Source organism: Megalopta genalis, chromosome 12 (assembly GCF_051020955.1).
Source record: "Megalopta genalis isolate 19385.01 chromosome 12, iyMegGena1_principal, whole genome shotgun sequence".
Classification (NCBI taxonomy): Eukaryota; Metazoa; Arthropoda; class Insecta; order Hymenoptera; family Halictidae; genus Megalopta; species Megalopta genalis.
The window spans coordinates 12,725,246-12,739,735 of record NC_135024.1 but is presented as its reverse complement, the minus strand read 5'-3'; the positions used below and the strand labels follow the sequence as shown (position 1 = coordinate 12,739,735).

Below are 14,490 nucleotides of genomic sequence, written 5' to 3'. Positions count from 1 at the left end.
TCAAACGATGAGCGAATGAGCTACTAGAGCAAGCCACTATAGTGGCGTCCAGAGAGATGACATCCGCGAAAGCCACTATAGTGGCGTGTCGTTCTAAAAGATGATATCCGTGGAAGCCACTATAGTGGCGCGTCGTGCCTAAAAGGTTAATGAGCTTAAATGACGGTTGTTTGTTAATTAATGGCCACATTCGATATATGATGTTTGAAAAAAAAATAACAAAAAATGAGAGAGTAATAAAAAAATATATACTACAGTAACGTTTAATTATAATTGCACCGGAACACATAAACATAAATGAAAGACTAGGAAGCAAAGAAGACCTGATATTTTACAAGAAAGTAATAAAGTCCGCATCTACATATAACCTGAACCACTGTGTGCCGGCGTCCTCGGGCAAACAATGCCGCGAACTCGTAATTACGAGAACTGGAATTGCTCGATGGACACTCGGCGAACGAAGTAGGGGAAGAACATTGGAATTACGTACGAAATTGTTGCGCCGCTAATTTCCGACGATTTCATGGATCGTTCCAGCCGTTCGTCGGATCGCCGACTAGTCGCGATTTTCTTTCCGAACGATCCCGAAGAAATCGAAAGGATCCGGGAAACGCGGATTTCATGGTTACCGAAGCTGGTGTCGCTCATTTGCTGCCCCGCATTACGCAACTCTCGTTTACCAGTTTTCTATAATCTTTCCCCAGCTCGATACTTTAATTACATCCACTCGACCCAGACCGTTTCATTTCATCACCGTTTCAGCGTTGACGATATAAAAAGGAAGGTGCGCGCTGCATTTCTATAATAATTTATGTGCTTATTTACTTGTTTATTCGATAAAGGGGAGAACCGTTTGGAGCAAGAGCGTTACGGAGCTCGTTCGCAGGTTGATTTAGCACAAAGCAATTTCTATTTCGAACGATTAAACGGAGAGAGGAAACATGAAACGCATCGCGATAAGTATTCGCATCGACGAAGACGCGATGGTTTTCTTATCGAACGAGTATTTTCGATCTAATTGACGCTGGCGAGCGGCATAGACGAAATAAAGCCAGCAATTTCGGACAGACAACGAGGCAATTGAGTGCACTGTGAGCAGAAATAATGTCATCGGTGGTCGCGCGTCGACTCATGAGCGGTAATTATAACCTGCCGCGATATTCTTAGCCAGTGTTATCGATGGAATTGGAGGGACGTAAGGTATTCGCACGGAATAAAATTGGAGAGAGCACGAGGACGACGCAGCGACAGTGAAATTTCGCTAAACGGGATCGCGAAAACGCGCGGGCCCTTTTGCGGAACTCCGGCCCGCGGGAAACGCGGCTAATGGCCGTGGGAGCGCGGCAATTGTCTCCATTGTGACACATGTTTATAATTGTTTACCAGCTGCGTCGGAACGAGCCGGAATTCGACGAGGCTGTCGCCTCTCTCGTGGGGAGATTCTCTCGGCGCCCGAGAATTCTTTCTTGACCTTAGAATCGAAGAAAACTATCTAGAAATCCTCGGCTTGCTTTGCCTATCTCGAGTAGCATAATCCCGATTATATATTAATAATTCGTTCGTTCGTTCGCGGGAGAAACGTAATACAAATGATACAAAACGAAAGATTAGTCGAATGATCATTGCACGATACGCTGCAACGATAGTTTCAGAGGAATTGTCCAATTATATGCACGGAGTTAGCATGATTAATCATTCTATTAATACAACTTCGAGATCCGTGCGTTGTTTCACGGAATAAAATAGTGTGCGATTCCTCGAACATTTTGATGGTGCACACGAGAGGAACAATCGAGTAATTACTGCAGATGAAACACGACCTCCCCGATTACTCCACTTGCAAACAATCGCAACGATTAATTACCGATTGGTAAAACGAGGGCTTGCAAAACAGTCCATTTCCCGGTGAGAAACAAGTAAGCATGATTCGCAGGTAACCGATCGCCGCGAACGTTCGTTAAATATTCAACGAGATAGCATAGCTGAAAAGCGGGAGAGAGAGAGAGAGAGAGAGAGAGAGAGAGAGAGGAAAAAAACTGTCTTCTCCGGATAGAACGGAATAATAAAATCTGTTCACCTGTTATCATTACGCGACTCTCATTCGGGCCATTAAGATCGCTGTCGTAATCGCGGTGAACGCGACACCGTGGCCTGCGCTGCTCTCCACGGATTCATGAATATTCGATCGATTGTTGTCGCGCGAGCGATCCTGACGTCACCGAGTCGGAAGGATCAAGGATCCAGCCGCCACTTTGCATTCGACTGGGCTGGCTGGCGATGCACCGTCGCGCGTCGGCCGAGTAGTCGTCGTCGTCGTCGTCGTCGTTTCGGCGATAAGAATGCGGCAAAAACGCGTCTAATTTCGCGTGGAAAACGAACAGGACAGACCGTGAAACAGCAGCAGTTCCTGGTCCGAGGAGGAAATTATGCTAATGCCGAGTTACGAAATATCGCTGGCGAACGGGGAAAGATCGATTCGTCGCGATTCGATTGCCCAGCGGATCGAGAGTAATTCGAGCGATGGCTGTATTATCGAGAATTTCGATTCGTGAACGTTCGTACGTGCGGAAACCATGATTCCGAGGATCGAAAAATATACGAGCCATAACTGCGTATAGGAATATGATCGTTTTAGAAACGGCTCGCCGCTCCGCCGTGGAATTTATCGGCGATCTTCGGCGATCGATTGCGATTGAACTCGCCGATCTTTGCATCAGGTTCAAATGAATATTCAAAGTTTCAACTTGTCAGCTATGCTTGTCACATTCTCGCGGCTCTCGCACGTTGTGTCAGAGATCACACAGCCGGCTATTAATTACGCTTCTTGCGACGGTTTGCAGAAAAATTACAACGCTTTCAGGAAAGCATTAGAGAGACACTATAAGAGACACTATTAATGGCGAATCTTTTAACGGCGACGAGAAGTCGCGTAAATTACAATAAAAGTTAAAAGCGCGCGAACGGACTCTACTCGACCGGTGCCGGCCACATAAATGGAACCTCCGCACTTTTAACAATTTCAAATGTAACGGCTCGCTTTATAAGCGCTGTTATGCATTCGTAATCGCTCAAAAATACTTTATAAATTACCATACGTTCTAAACGCTTCGGAAACCGAGTTATGGGCGAGATTTATTCGCCTGGCACCCATGGTTTACGCGGCACTAAAAGCAACTCTATTTTATGTTACGCGATAGAAATAACAAAAACACGATTATTCAGACTTTTTTCACGATTTCTATCATAATACGAACCGTTGAAAGCAGAACACGATGTACGTAAGAAAAGTCAATTCGTGGATAATGGAGGATGAATTAAAAGTTGTGTAAAATGCAATGGAGAACGGAGAACTGTTGGAACTCTTTTATGTAAGCCACTATCAAACTACAGCTTAAAAACAATAAATAAAAAACAAGCTTCGTTCAATGAAACACAAGATTTCGAACGGCTGCAACGCCTGACGTGAACACAGCATTTTAAGGACAACAGCTTTACAATGTCAGCAAAACGATATTAAAACGATAAAAACAAGATCAAAGTAATTTAATCAATGAAACTGAAACTGGAGAGTTAAAATTGATCATGGCGAGCAACAATTTAACACTTTCGCATTCGAAACATCCTAATAGAATTCAGTTCGTTCGAATATATTACGATAAAAATGAGCTTTGGAAACAAGTTTAAAGTATTAGGTCTACCGGAAAGTTCTGTCCGATAGTGTCACTTCAAGTTTCAATCCATGTGCACATGTTGATTTGAGACATATATGACTATCTCTCTTTATCATTGCATTTACACGCATGTACTTTCCTAAATAAACTGAAACAAAGATGTCTCATGTCATTATTAAGCGAGACGCGATCGTGAAAACACGGCTACCGATGATAATGCCAGACCACATGCTGCTTCGGCGACTCGTCAGAAAATCGTAGAGCTAGGCTGGGAAATTCTGTCGCATCCACCATACTCCCCAGACCTAGCACCCTCCGATTATCACTTGTTTCTCTCTTTGCAAAACTTTTTACAGGAAAAAAATACAAAACTGAAGCTGATGTCAATCAAGCACTAGTTGAGTTCTTCGCCTCTAAAAATAAATCATTTTTTAAAAATGGCATTTACAAGTTGCCGTCACGCTGGCAAGAAGTCATAAGTAACGATGGAAAGTATGTTCTACAATAAATATTATTAAATGTATGAAAATTGTGTTATATTTCAATTCAAAAACGGACAGAACTTTCCGGTAGGCCTAATAAATGTCGCTCCTATGTGGCAAGGCACTCAAAATGACTGGTTTCGGATTATTTTTACAATTCCTTATACTATAGAAATGTTTTTAGCCACTGTTATGGAACACTGCTATTTCGTAAAATGCAATTTTGAAAAATGCAATTGTGCCACAGTGATCGAACAATGTACATTGGTCGCGTTAAAGGGGGATTCTCGTATAGTGGGTTAAAAAATCGATCTTTTTTGCATAGCTCAATAGTACAATGTGTCAAAAATGTGGTAAATTTTTTAATCGTAATTTTTTACTTCATGGTCCTGGAATAGTCAAATTTTTTACATCGAATTTGAAACTGCAAACACCTTGAAACATTACTGAAAACCTTACACGCGTTTTTCTCGAAACCGTGTTTTTTTAAATTGGCGGGCAGGATAACTCAAAAACTAATCGACTAATCGACTTGAAACAAATCTTACTTTTTTCGTTACAACTTTGTCCAGATATTAAACCTAAAACTAGATTTGATTTTTCGTTTATAATACTTTTAAACAACGCTTTCAAGCCGAAATTGTATACCGAAAAAACAAAATTTGCTTACAAACGCTGGAATTCGTTTAGTTTGTCCAATTTTTTATCGAAGGCAGGTTCAATCCCAGCTTAAATTATCTGCTGTTTGTCGTAGATGCTATACTGTCCGTCAACCATGGTTACATCATTGAAGACCGAATCACTATTTAATTAGAACTAACAAAAATTCGACCAAAATATTTTTTCACGCAGTTTAAAGGTTTCTCTTTACGCTCCCCAAAATTCCAGAACAATATAACTTTTAATTCCGTAAAAAAAGGATTAAAAGCAGAACATTTCATTTTCACGCTGTTACACGGGACTCCCCCTCTCCACCGTTAAGTGCTCGGTAGTTCTGGTGTTTAACACAGATTTCAAAGTCAAGACAGGATAAAGCGACACCTCGGCGAAAGTCAAAGAGAACTGGCGACATAGAGTGTACTGTTCACGTCGCCCCGGTCAAACATAATCGGCGAGAAGAAAGAGCCAGCGGATTCCCCGTGTTTTTCTGTTTTCGAGGGCAAAGCATTTTGGTCGATGAGCAGACGCCTCGGGCGACCATTGTCCCAGACCAGAAAGGTCCCGGAACGGGACGAGGCACGGTATTCAAATCAGATGCACCGCTGGCAAGGTCGTTATGTCACCGGGCAGCTATTAGGCCACTAGTCGAGCCGGTCTCGCAAATAATTTCGGCGTGTGGTTCCTCTCCAAAATATTTTTCCTCGTATTTCACCGTGATTTCGAAGGCCGTGCCGTCCGGTCGGGGATAGGAGCGACCATAGAGAGGGAGGGGGCGATAGAGGAGAGGCTCCTTCGGTATTTCAAAAGGTTTTTCATTAGAGAGAGTGCTCCGTGGAAATTCTTCGCTTTCCTTGCCGTCGGTCCTGCGACACGACGGAATTTCCGTGGAAACGGATTTTTCCCCGCGAATCTGACCACCGCACAGCGGGCTGAAGACCCGTTTATCGCGTCGAAAATTATTTTAGCGTCTTTTCAAGGTTTCAGGGCATAGTATAGTAGCTCGTTGAATTCGTCTCGGCGCCAGCTATAATATTATCGAGTAAAAAATATATATTAACCCTTTGCGCTCGAGCGGCGACTGCGAGGCGCCATTAAAAATTGTTATATGTCGCGTTTCAAAATAATTTTATTAATCAAATTTCTTTATACTTAAAGATTTGTTGAAAGCGTGGTCGTTGCACGGGTCACAGTATTCAATTTCATATGCAAAAAATGCACTGGGTCATATAAAATGGGAAAACTATTTTAAATTCTGCGTTAATTCGGCTTCGTGTACAAAGGGTTAATACCGAAGAAAATCGAAATGACCTGAATCGTCTGTAACAAAAATTTTGTTTCTGAAGTTTTATACATAAAAATTTGTAGAAAAGTATCGGCAATCTGTGAAAAATTGTTGAAAGTTTCAGACCGCTCGCAGTCGCATTAGGCTGGTCAGAGAACGCTGTAGTACTGCGAATATTTGCTTGTTAAGACACGCGTAGAATTAAAAACTGCAGGAAGCAGCAGCTAAAATTTACATGCGTACATGTTCGAAGGTCTTAGCTTTCGCAGAAAACAAATCTGAATGCTATAACAGTTTCCAACATTTTTCCAAAACTCGACCTAAAGCTTATATTGTGCATAGCATGCTTATATCACCATTAAATAATTGAAATACATCTGCTCGCGCATTTGAAAATATGGCAAAAATTTCAGCGTTGTGTAAGAAACAATTAAATTATTTAATTGCAATTCCAATCTCACTGTTTGTAATTTAGTTTAATTCATTTAGTATGAACTGGTCAAATGCCATTTTGATTCTTCTGCAAAAGATCAACATAATAATAATAATAATAATAGTAATGCAAATAGAATTATAGTAGAATAATAATGAAAATGAAAATAATATGGTTCAAATATACGAAGCAAATACAAACGGAATTTTTGTACTTAAAACGTTATGTAGTAAATTTTCCCTAATTAACGCTTAGATTGTACACATAAATAAACAATTTGGCAAGAGGAGATACGATTATATACGATCATTTTTTATAGTCACCTCTTCCCGAATTGTCCATTTTTGTGCACAATCTGACCGTCAATTATGGAGAATTTACCGGGAAAATTATCTCGAAGATCTAATATTCTGAATTTCGTGGTTTTAAAGAGTCCTTATCTGGACGGAACAAATTTCGCACAAATATGAAAGTTAAAAAAATTGATTTTTACCCATAAATTACCACTTTCTAGACTACGGTGCACCGTTCACCCATTAGTCGTCCCGAAAATCGAAATTCTCGCGGCGCGTAGCACAAAAAAAAGGAAAAAACCCGAATCGCCAGGCGAACGTCCGAGTCGGCGAGAAACGAGTTATCTCGGCCACTTTGTGCCGATTCCACTCGCCTTGTTGACGAGCGATCAAAGAAATTTTCCGAGTCGTTTTCGTCGGGAACAGGTTCCGCGCGGCCGCTTTCGTTGTCGATTTTTTCTCGCGCGGAATTGCGTGCCAGTCGTTACAAGGCGCCGACGCTGGGAATCAGCCTTGTAAATGCAACGTTGAATTTTTAATCCGGGGGCCGCGGGGTTATGAATAAGGAATCGAGCTCGCCGAGCTATCAGCACCAGGTTAGAGAGGCGCCGCAGCAGCAGCAGCAGCCAAGTTCAAAGATCGAAGTTCCCGGCGCGGCGCGGCGCGGTGCGGCGCGGCGAGGCTTACGGGCGTAGCGCGTCGCGTCGTGGCGCGCTGGTTCAGAAGAATTTGAATCCTCGGGAAATCAAACGGCCGAGACGAGGGGATTAACCTCGGCTCGTTTAATGAAAAACTGAGCCACGGGATTAGCGCTCGAGCCCGAAGGGAGGAGAGAAAGCCGAGATTCTTAACGGGAGAAAGAGCCGGAGCGCTCCCGCCGCTCGTCTTTTTCTTGGTCTTTTACAGCAGGAATTCCGTGGGGCTGAGAGAAGGTTTTCTCGGTCGGCAGACACACCGTCTGGCGATCGTCTAGCTTCGATGATCGGTAGTTCAGGTGTTTTTACGGTCCCCTCCTCCCTCCGTCTCGCGCTATTTTTTTTTCTTTACCTCTCTTCTCCTCGCCGTTTCGGTTTGATGGCTTTTCCAGAGATTTTACCGTCCGGGCGCCAAGTTTTACGATGTCGTTCCTGGATTTTATATCACGACGCCCCGTTCCGCCGATGAAGAACGAGTCGATTTACACGTCGCTTCACGGAAACATGGCCCGCGGAAACGAGCCCTTTTTCCACCGTAAATTCCCTCGGAATTTACTCGCCCGTCCCGGCACCGAGGAACCGCGCCGGATATCTCCGATCCTCCCGCTCTGTTTCATCGTCGATGTTTGCTTTAAATAATCGTCGCCGATCGACGCGGCCGATTCACGCGGCGGGATTCGCGGTGCGCGTTCGAATCGTCAACGATCGGCGACTGTTAACTCCGTTGACAGGTGGCGGAGCGGATTCATTAATCCGCGTGTCCCGGCCGGAAACGAAAGCGAGAGATACCAAGGTAGATCGCGCGGATCGAAGCCGATCTTCGCGACCGCTTTCCCGCTCCGATATTTATCTTCATTAGAGAGAAACCGGCGCGGCGCCGGACCCCGCGGCCAATTACTTCATCGAAACTGTCATGTCGTGGTCGGTTTCCGCTGACCGCTCGCGATCTCGTGATTGGCCGCCGCCGCCGCCGCCGCGCCGCGCCGCGTCGCGCCGAGCCGAGAGGAACGCTCGCCGGAATCGGGCCCTCTTTCGAGGCCGGAATTTCGGCGACATGCGATCCGAGCATTAAGGAATAGTCGGCGAACGTTTACGCGAAACGCTTCGGGGCTGATCTCGGCCCGGGAATGAAAATGTTCCTGGGATTCGAATTCGAGACACGCGAGGCGATAATAATGACGGGTCGAGGCCGATCCCGACGATTGAGTCATTACTTAACGCGTTCGATCTTCCGGGTGCGACGTCGCCGGATCGAATCGACTCCGCTGCACACACCATCGGGGAATCGTTTCAGATAACACACGACGCCTTAAAGACGTCCATTTTATGTCTGCTTTAGGGTCCGAAGGTCTTGCGACGTGAATCGAATGTCTTTAAGCCGTTTTAAGACGTTCCGTGTACTGGACGTCGTTTCGACGTCGGAAATTTGTCGGCGACCTTAATTACGATCACCTTGTGTTCACGTTGAAATTTTGTTCACTTCAAACACGCCGCACTACACTGGATCTCTCGTTCGCGTTTAAAGTCGTCAATCGTTCCACCTCGTGCCCGCTATTGCTGGACCATTTTTATTTGATCTCATCTCGAATATTGATTAGTCGTCAAACTACTTCGAAGGAAGAGAATCGTGTCACATTATACGGCGATAATGACCGGATCGCGGATCTTTGTGCAAAGTAAAAGTTGTTTGGCTCAATTGCAACGAAGTAAATTAAAATAAATTGAAGTAAATATATGCTTTTCGTTTTTTAAATGGTGTTCTAAATAGTGTAGTAATAATGTAGTAATAATAATGTAGTAATAGTGTAGTGTAGTGTAATAGTATCCTTAAAGTTTTTAAATCTTTTTCACTGGTTTGTGTTTCCCCTACTCAGTTTTGTTAGCGATTCATAAAATCCGCAGCCTGATATAATAAGGATTTTTATATAGGATTTTTAAAAATTACACCAGCGTGTTTTATGCGTCAGACGAATCGTCTTCTCGACTGCTGTCGTTAATTTAAATTTTTTCGTATGTTTTCGGAAAGGATTTTTCTCCCCGCAAATAAATAATAAATAAATGATAAATTTACGTCTTTAATACGTCCCGAAGTGGACGTCTCAACGTAGTTGTGACATCCAGTCAATACGTCAAGGCTAGAATCTAATCTATTGGGTTGGCAACTAAGTAATTGCCGATTTGTTCAATGAAATAAAAAATGATTTCTTACTTGGAATGAAGTTTAATCTGTAATGTATTTTCCATTTTGTTCGATGACCTTTTGCCATCTCTCTGACAACTTGAAAATTCCACGCTTGTAGAAAGTCTGATCCTTTTCGGCCAAAAACTGAGTTAAGTGAGATTTTACAGCGTCGTCATCATTAAAAGTTTCACCACGAAGGGAGTTGTCCAGGGATCGAAATAAGTGGTAATCCGATGGCGCGAGATCAGGGCTATAAGATGGGTGTAACATCAATTCCCAATCAATATCCATCAATTTTTGCCGAGTGGACAAAGACGTGTGCGGCCTAGCATTGTCCTGCTGGAAAATGACACCTTTACGATTGACCAATTCTGGTCGCTTTTCCTTGACCGCTGCATTCAATTTGTCCAGTTGCTAACATTCACGGATAATAAAAAATAACATAATAATAATAATAATAATAATTTTATAATATAACATTTACGGATATCATAAAAATGGGAGTGAGAGACATCTATAACTGAAATCGGCAATTACTTAGTTGCCAGCCCAATAATTTCCATATAAGATAAGGCGTTCGGAAGACGTTTGTAGAACGTTTGCAGGGCGTCTCAATGACGTCTCGAACGTCCAAAAACAGTCGTCTTTGAGACATTCGTAAGACGTTTTCGTGCATCCGGGGTAACGACCGTCGCGGGATCTTTGAAATAACCGAGAAACGCGAGAAAATCGATAAAGATCGGCGCGATACTCTTTCGCTGTCAAATACTGCGATATCGAAGGCCGACAGAGCGAATACGACGGCGCGTTGAATGTCTCTCCTTGTTCCCGCGAGTCAGCGGCGAGAGAAGTTTCGTCACGACTTCCGTTACACGAAACGTAATCGCGGCGAATGGTCGACTCTAATGACCCTTTGGCTTCGGCCATGGTAATTCCCGGTCGTGAAGCGATTCCTCCGCGGCCCTCTGCCGATCCCATGACGCCCTGGCCGCTCGTTAACGTAACAGATAACGACTTTCACCTATGCGTGATCCGCAGCTGCGGAGATCCTCGGCTCCTCGGCTCCTCGTCTCGCCGCTCCACCGCTCTCCTCGTCTCTCTGTTGTTTGCTCGCCGTGATAGCCGGCCGAGCTTTATTTTCTCGGCTCTCCGTGTCGCCACAGGTGGTTAACACGGTGTTTCCAACCGGGAATGATGAATATGTTAAGCAGCCTCGTTCGAACGTGCGCGCGCGCGGGCGCCTCGCTCGTTTCGCTTTACGCCGGCCGATTCCGCCGAGGAAACTACCCCCGAAGATAATACACGAAGGCGGCCGCGGAACTCGTGTTTCGACAACGACCGGTCGCGACGATTTCGAGTCATTCGGACGATTCGTTGCGGGCGATCATTCTTCTCGGAAACGATCAGGAATTCATCGATGCCGGTTTTCCGAGGCGGAACAGGCTCTCTCGCCGGCAATGACCTAGGCCCGTCATTCTTTTCTACGTCGCGGTCTCCCCGAAGGGATTAAGTAATCCGGTGGCTTCACTCGTAAAAGGTGAAGCACGTTTCCATAAATGTTTTTCACTGCCAATGGCACGCGCGACGTGTCGTGTCGATCGGCCATTTACGAGACACACACTCGCCGCTTTCCCCTGCCTCTCTCCCTCCCTCTCTCTCTCTCTCTCTCTCTCTCACTCTCTCTCTCTTTCCCTCTCCCTTCCTGCACTCTGCACTCTAGAAACGAGAACCGCGCGCGCCACGCCACGCCGATTCACCCGATAAGTGAAAAGAACCGGGGCAAAAAGTCGCCCGTGTGCTCATTCACCGGATCATTTTTTTCCCCCGAGCCGATCCCGACGATGAACGAACGCAACGCGAGCCACCTCGCCATTCACGCGTTCCATTCGTATCGCGCGGGACGCGCGACGATTCGATCCGAAGCATTTTTTCGCTCGATCTGCCAATCGGAGTTCCGACACCGCGGCTAATCCCGAGATCGATTCGAAATCTCGATTAAACCCGCCGCCGGGTTTCGTAAATCGGGCACGGGAATCGCTCGGTTTTAGGCGGAGATAACGGGGCCCGTGGTTAAACAAGCGCGCCCGGCGCTTAGCCGGTGTATGCCGGGGACTCGTCGTCTCCTTTGCGAGGTCAAAGGGGAGAACGAGAGAAACGCGGCGCGCGGTCGGTTATTATCGGATTCATCAGCCGCGCAAACTTTAATAAGAGGAGAGGAAGGCTCGAGTGGCCCGCGAACTTGACCCATTTCAGCCCGAAAGAAAGAGAGGGAAGAAAGCGGACAAAAAGCCCGCCACGCGGAAGGAGGAAAGTACAAAACGAAGGACAAAGCCGGACCGGTAACCGGCGCGGACTGCCGCGCGCGGACTGCGAAAAATAAAAGACCGCGACGGGGACACGGCGGAATGATAAATTCGCGTTCACACGTGTTTTTTGCCCGGCCTCCACCTGCCCCCACCTGATTCGATCCTAATCGACGATCTTACGTCACGGATGCAAAGTCACAACCGGTTTCAGGCAGCGAACGGGCCTTACGAACTGTTTACACACAGCGTGCGTCAGCTCCGGGCCCCGGTCTCCCTCTCCTCCCTGCTCTACCCCTCTCGCTCTCTCACTCTCTCTCTCTATCTCTTTTTCTCTCTTGCACTCTCCATCTCCCTGTCTTCTCTCGCTCCGTGTCTTGCGTCTGGATTCTGGACAGCAAAAGGTCTCTCCGGTGCTGTGTTATCTAATAATAAACGCGGCATCCGCGAGCCGATGTGAAATCGCCCGGTGGATCTCCGTCCGGTCGCACGCGATCCATCGATCTTTCATCGTTCACCTAGTGAACCTAGTATTCGCGGCGCAGAAAGGGTATAGGCGGATAAAGACGGTCGATTTTGTACTCTAAATTGATCTTTGTTTAGTCTGTCCGATGAGCCACTAAACGTAAATCATCTCGGACAAGTTTTAAACCGTGTTACTCTTATCGCGAGAACAGTTGCAGAATGAAATTTGGATTAACAGATGAAATTCTATATTTCTTTTTGTTCCGTGTAGAGCGGAAAATTGTGTAAAAATCCATGGATATATCTTTCTAAAGAGACACGCCGCTCTGAATATTTTCAGTTTTCAGGTGCGAAATAAACTTGCGAGAAAATCGAATGTTCAGAAATGCTATTTCTTATTGGGCTCGTCGAGTACAGTTTTATGGTAATTAATTATAATAATAATTTGTTTGTACGCATACACGGGACGACCCTTCGTAACACTGACGACACAAAAGCAATCGCGCGAGTATAATCATAAAGGAGTTAGGAGAATATGATAGACACAGGAATAATGGTAATAAGGGAGTAAGAAAAAAGACATTGTAAAATAGACGATATATGAAATAAAATACAAGCTAAAATAATAGTAACACTGAAAATGAGGATAGATGTAAGGACATATAGAAGAATAGAGGAAAATGAAGGAAAGGAGAGAGAGCGAAGTGGTGGGGATATAGAGGAAATAATATTCTGAAATATTCTGGAAAAAGTCGAGAGAACGTCCGTAGCGTTTTCCGAGTAAGCTAATAAACAGTTTAGATGATTTTGATAACTGTAGAGCGTACGGCGTGATAAAATAGTGGTAGTGGCTTGTTATGGTTATTAATGTGTACCTTTCTTAGATTTTTTGAAGAGGACAGACGTGCCTAAAATTTAAGAATCGCCAAAAATTCGAGTAAATGCATTCTTCTTATTGAGAACTGTAAGATATCAGTTTTACAGTGATCAAAATATAGATCGCAAATTCGAAGAAATAAGTTACCGTATTTTCCGACGAATTTTCAAACTTTCGGAGTTTTTTGAAAGATTGATATCGCGACTGAAACCTTTGAGAATGGTCAGAGTGCTATTAAAACAAAATAAAAAAAGAACGGATACGTCTTATTCGATAAATGCAAAGTCAATAATGCCAGAAAACGAGCCGACTGCACAGCAATCGGTGACCCGACGGTAACCGACTCCACTACCCTACAAACAAAAATCATTTTAGAGGGCACATTTGGACCGGCGCACCACCACCGTTCCTCGAGCGCGGCGATGAATCCGCGGAAGGTGAAAACTCGGTCTGCTTAGAGCCGTTAGAGCCCTCTATCCGCCGCAGGATAGACCGAAATGAAATTCACACCCCTCCCGATGAAAACTAGAAAAAGTGAGGCTGCCGGTTCGACGTTCGCCTCTGTTATTTCAATATCCACGAATGGCAGCGCTATCGAGTATTGAGTGTAAATATTTGCGCGGCGCTCAACGTTTATTCAACGGCCGAAACGGTTCTCCCTGCACGTGGTAGAGAAAGGTCGAGGGCCACACCGAGGGCAGGGAGAACAGGCGCGACGAGCGGCGCGGAGAGGAGAGGAGAGGAGAGGAGAGGAAAGGAGAGGAGAGCAGAGAAGCGAGCGCGCATAATTACGCGGCTCCTCCGCGAAGCGCGCGAATTTTCGAGCAATTAAGCCGGGGGACGGAATTAAGCAAAGAGACAGCGCACACTCACCCTTCTGCAGCTGGCCGTGGTCCGCGTTCATTTTCGCCTGCAACAGAAAGTGCTGCGCTTCACTAAGTAGAATTAGCACGGGGCCCGCGAAAATTCCGGCGGTTCGGTTAAAATATGTGCGACCGGCTGGCTCACCTCGTAACCTTGTTTCGCGCCCCGTCCGCCGCCCCAGTAGTCGCTCTCCTTGTCGTGGGGGTTGCATTGCTGGAACAGAAACCATGGGGCACCGTTAATCAAACTCTCGGCGATCTTTTTTCACTGGCGTCGGATCGTT

General features: G+C 45.4%; 1 protein-coding gene across 4 annotated transcripts in view; it reads right to left on the bottom strand.

Moving 5' to 3' along the window:
• LOC117222890 (zinc finger protein rotund) overlaps positions 1-14,490 on the bottom strand; it is a 353,257-nt gene that overhangs the window by 156,228 nt on the left and 182,539 nt on the right. For all 4 annotated transcript variants that reach the window (XR_004490780.2, XR_013034578.1, XR_013034579.1 and 1 more), the window contains exons 3-4: positions 14,352-14,420; positions 14,217-14,268 (exon numbers count right to left, since the gene is read on the bottom strand). Coding sequence is in view for 1 of the 4 variants with exons in the window: in XM_033474911.2 (XP_033330802.1) it covers positions 14,217-14,268; positions 14,352-14,420 (121 nt within the window). In the remaining 3 variants the exon portion in view is untranslated. The remainder of the gene's footprint in view (positions 1-14,216; positions 14,269-14,351; positions 14,421-14,490) is intronic.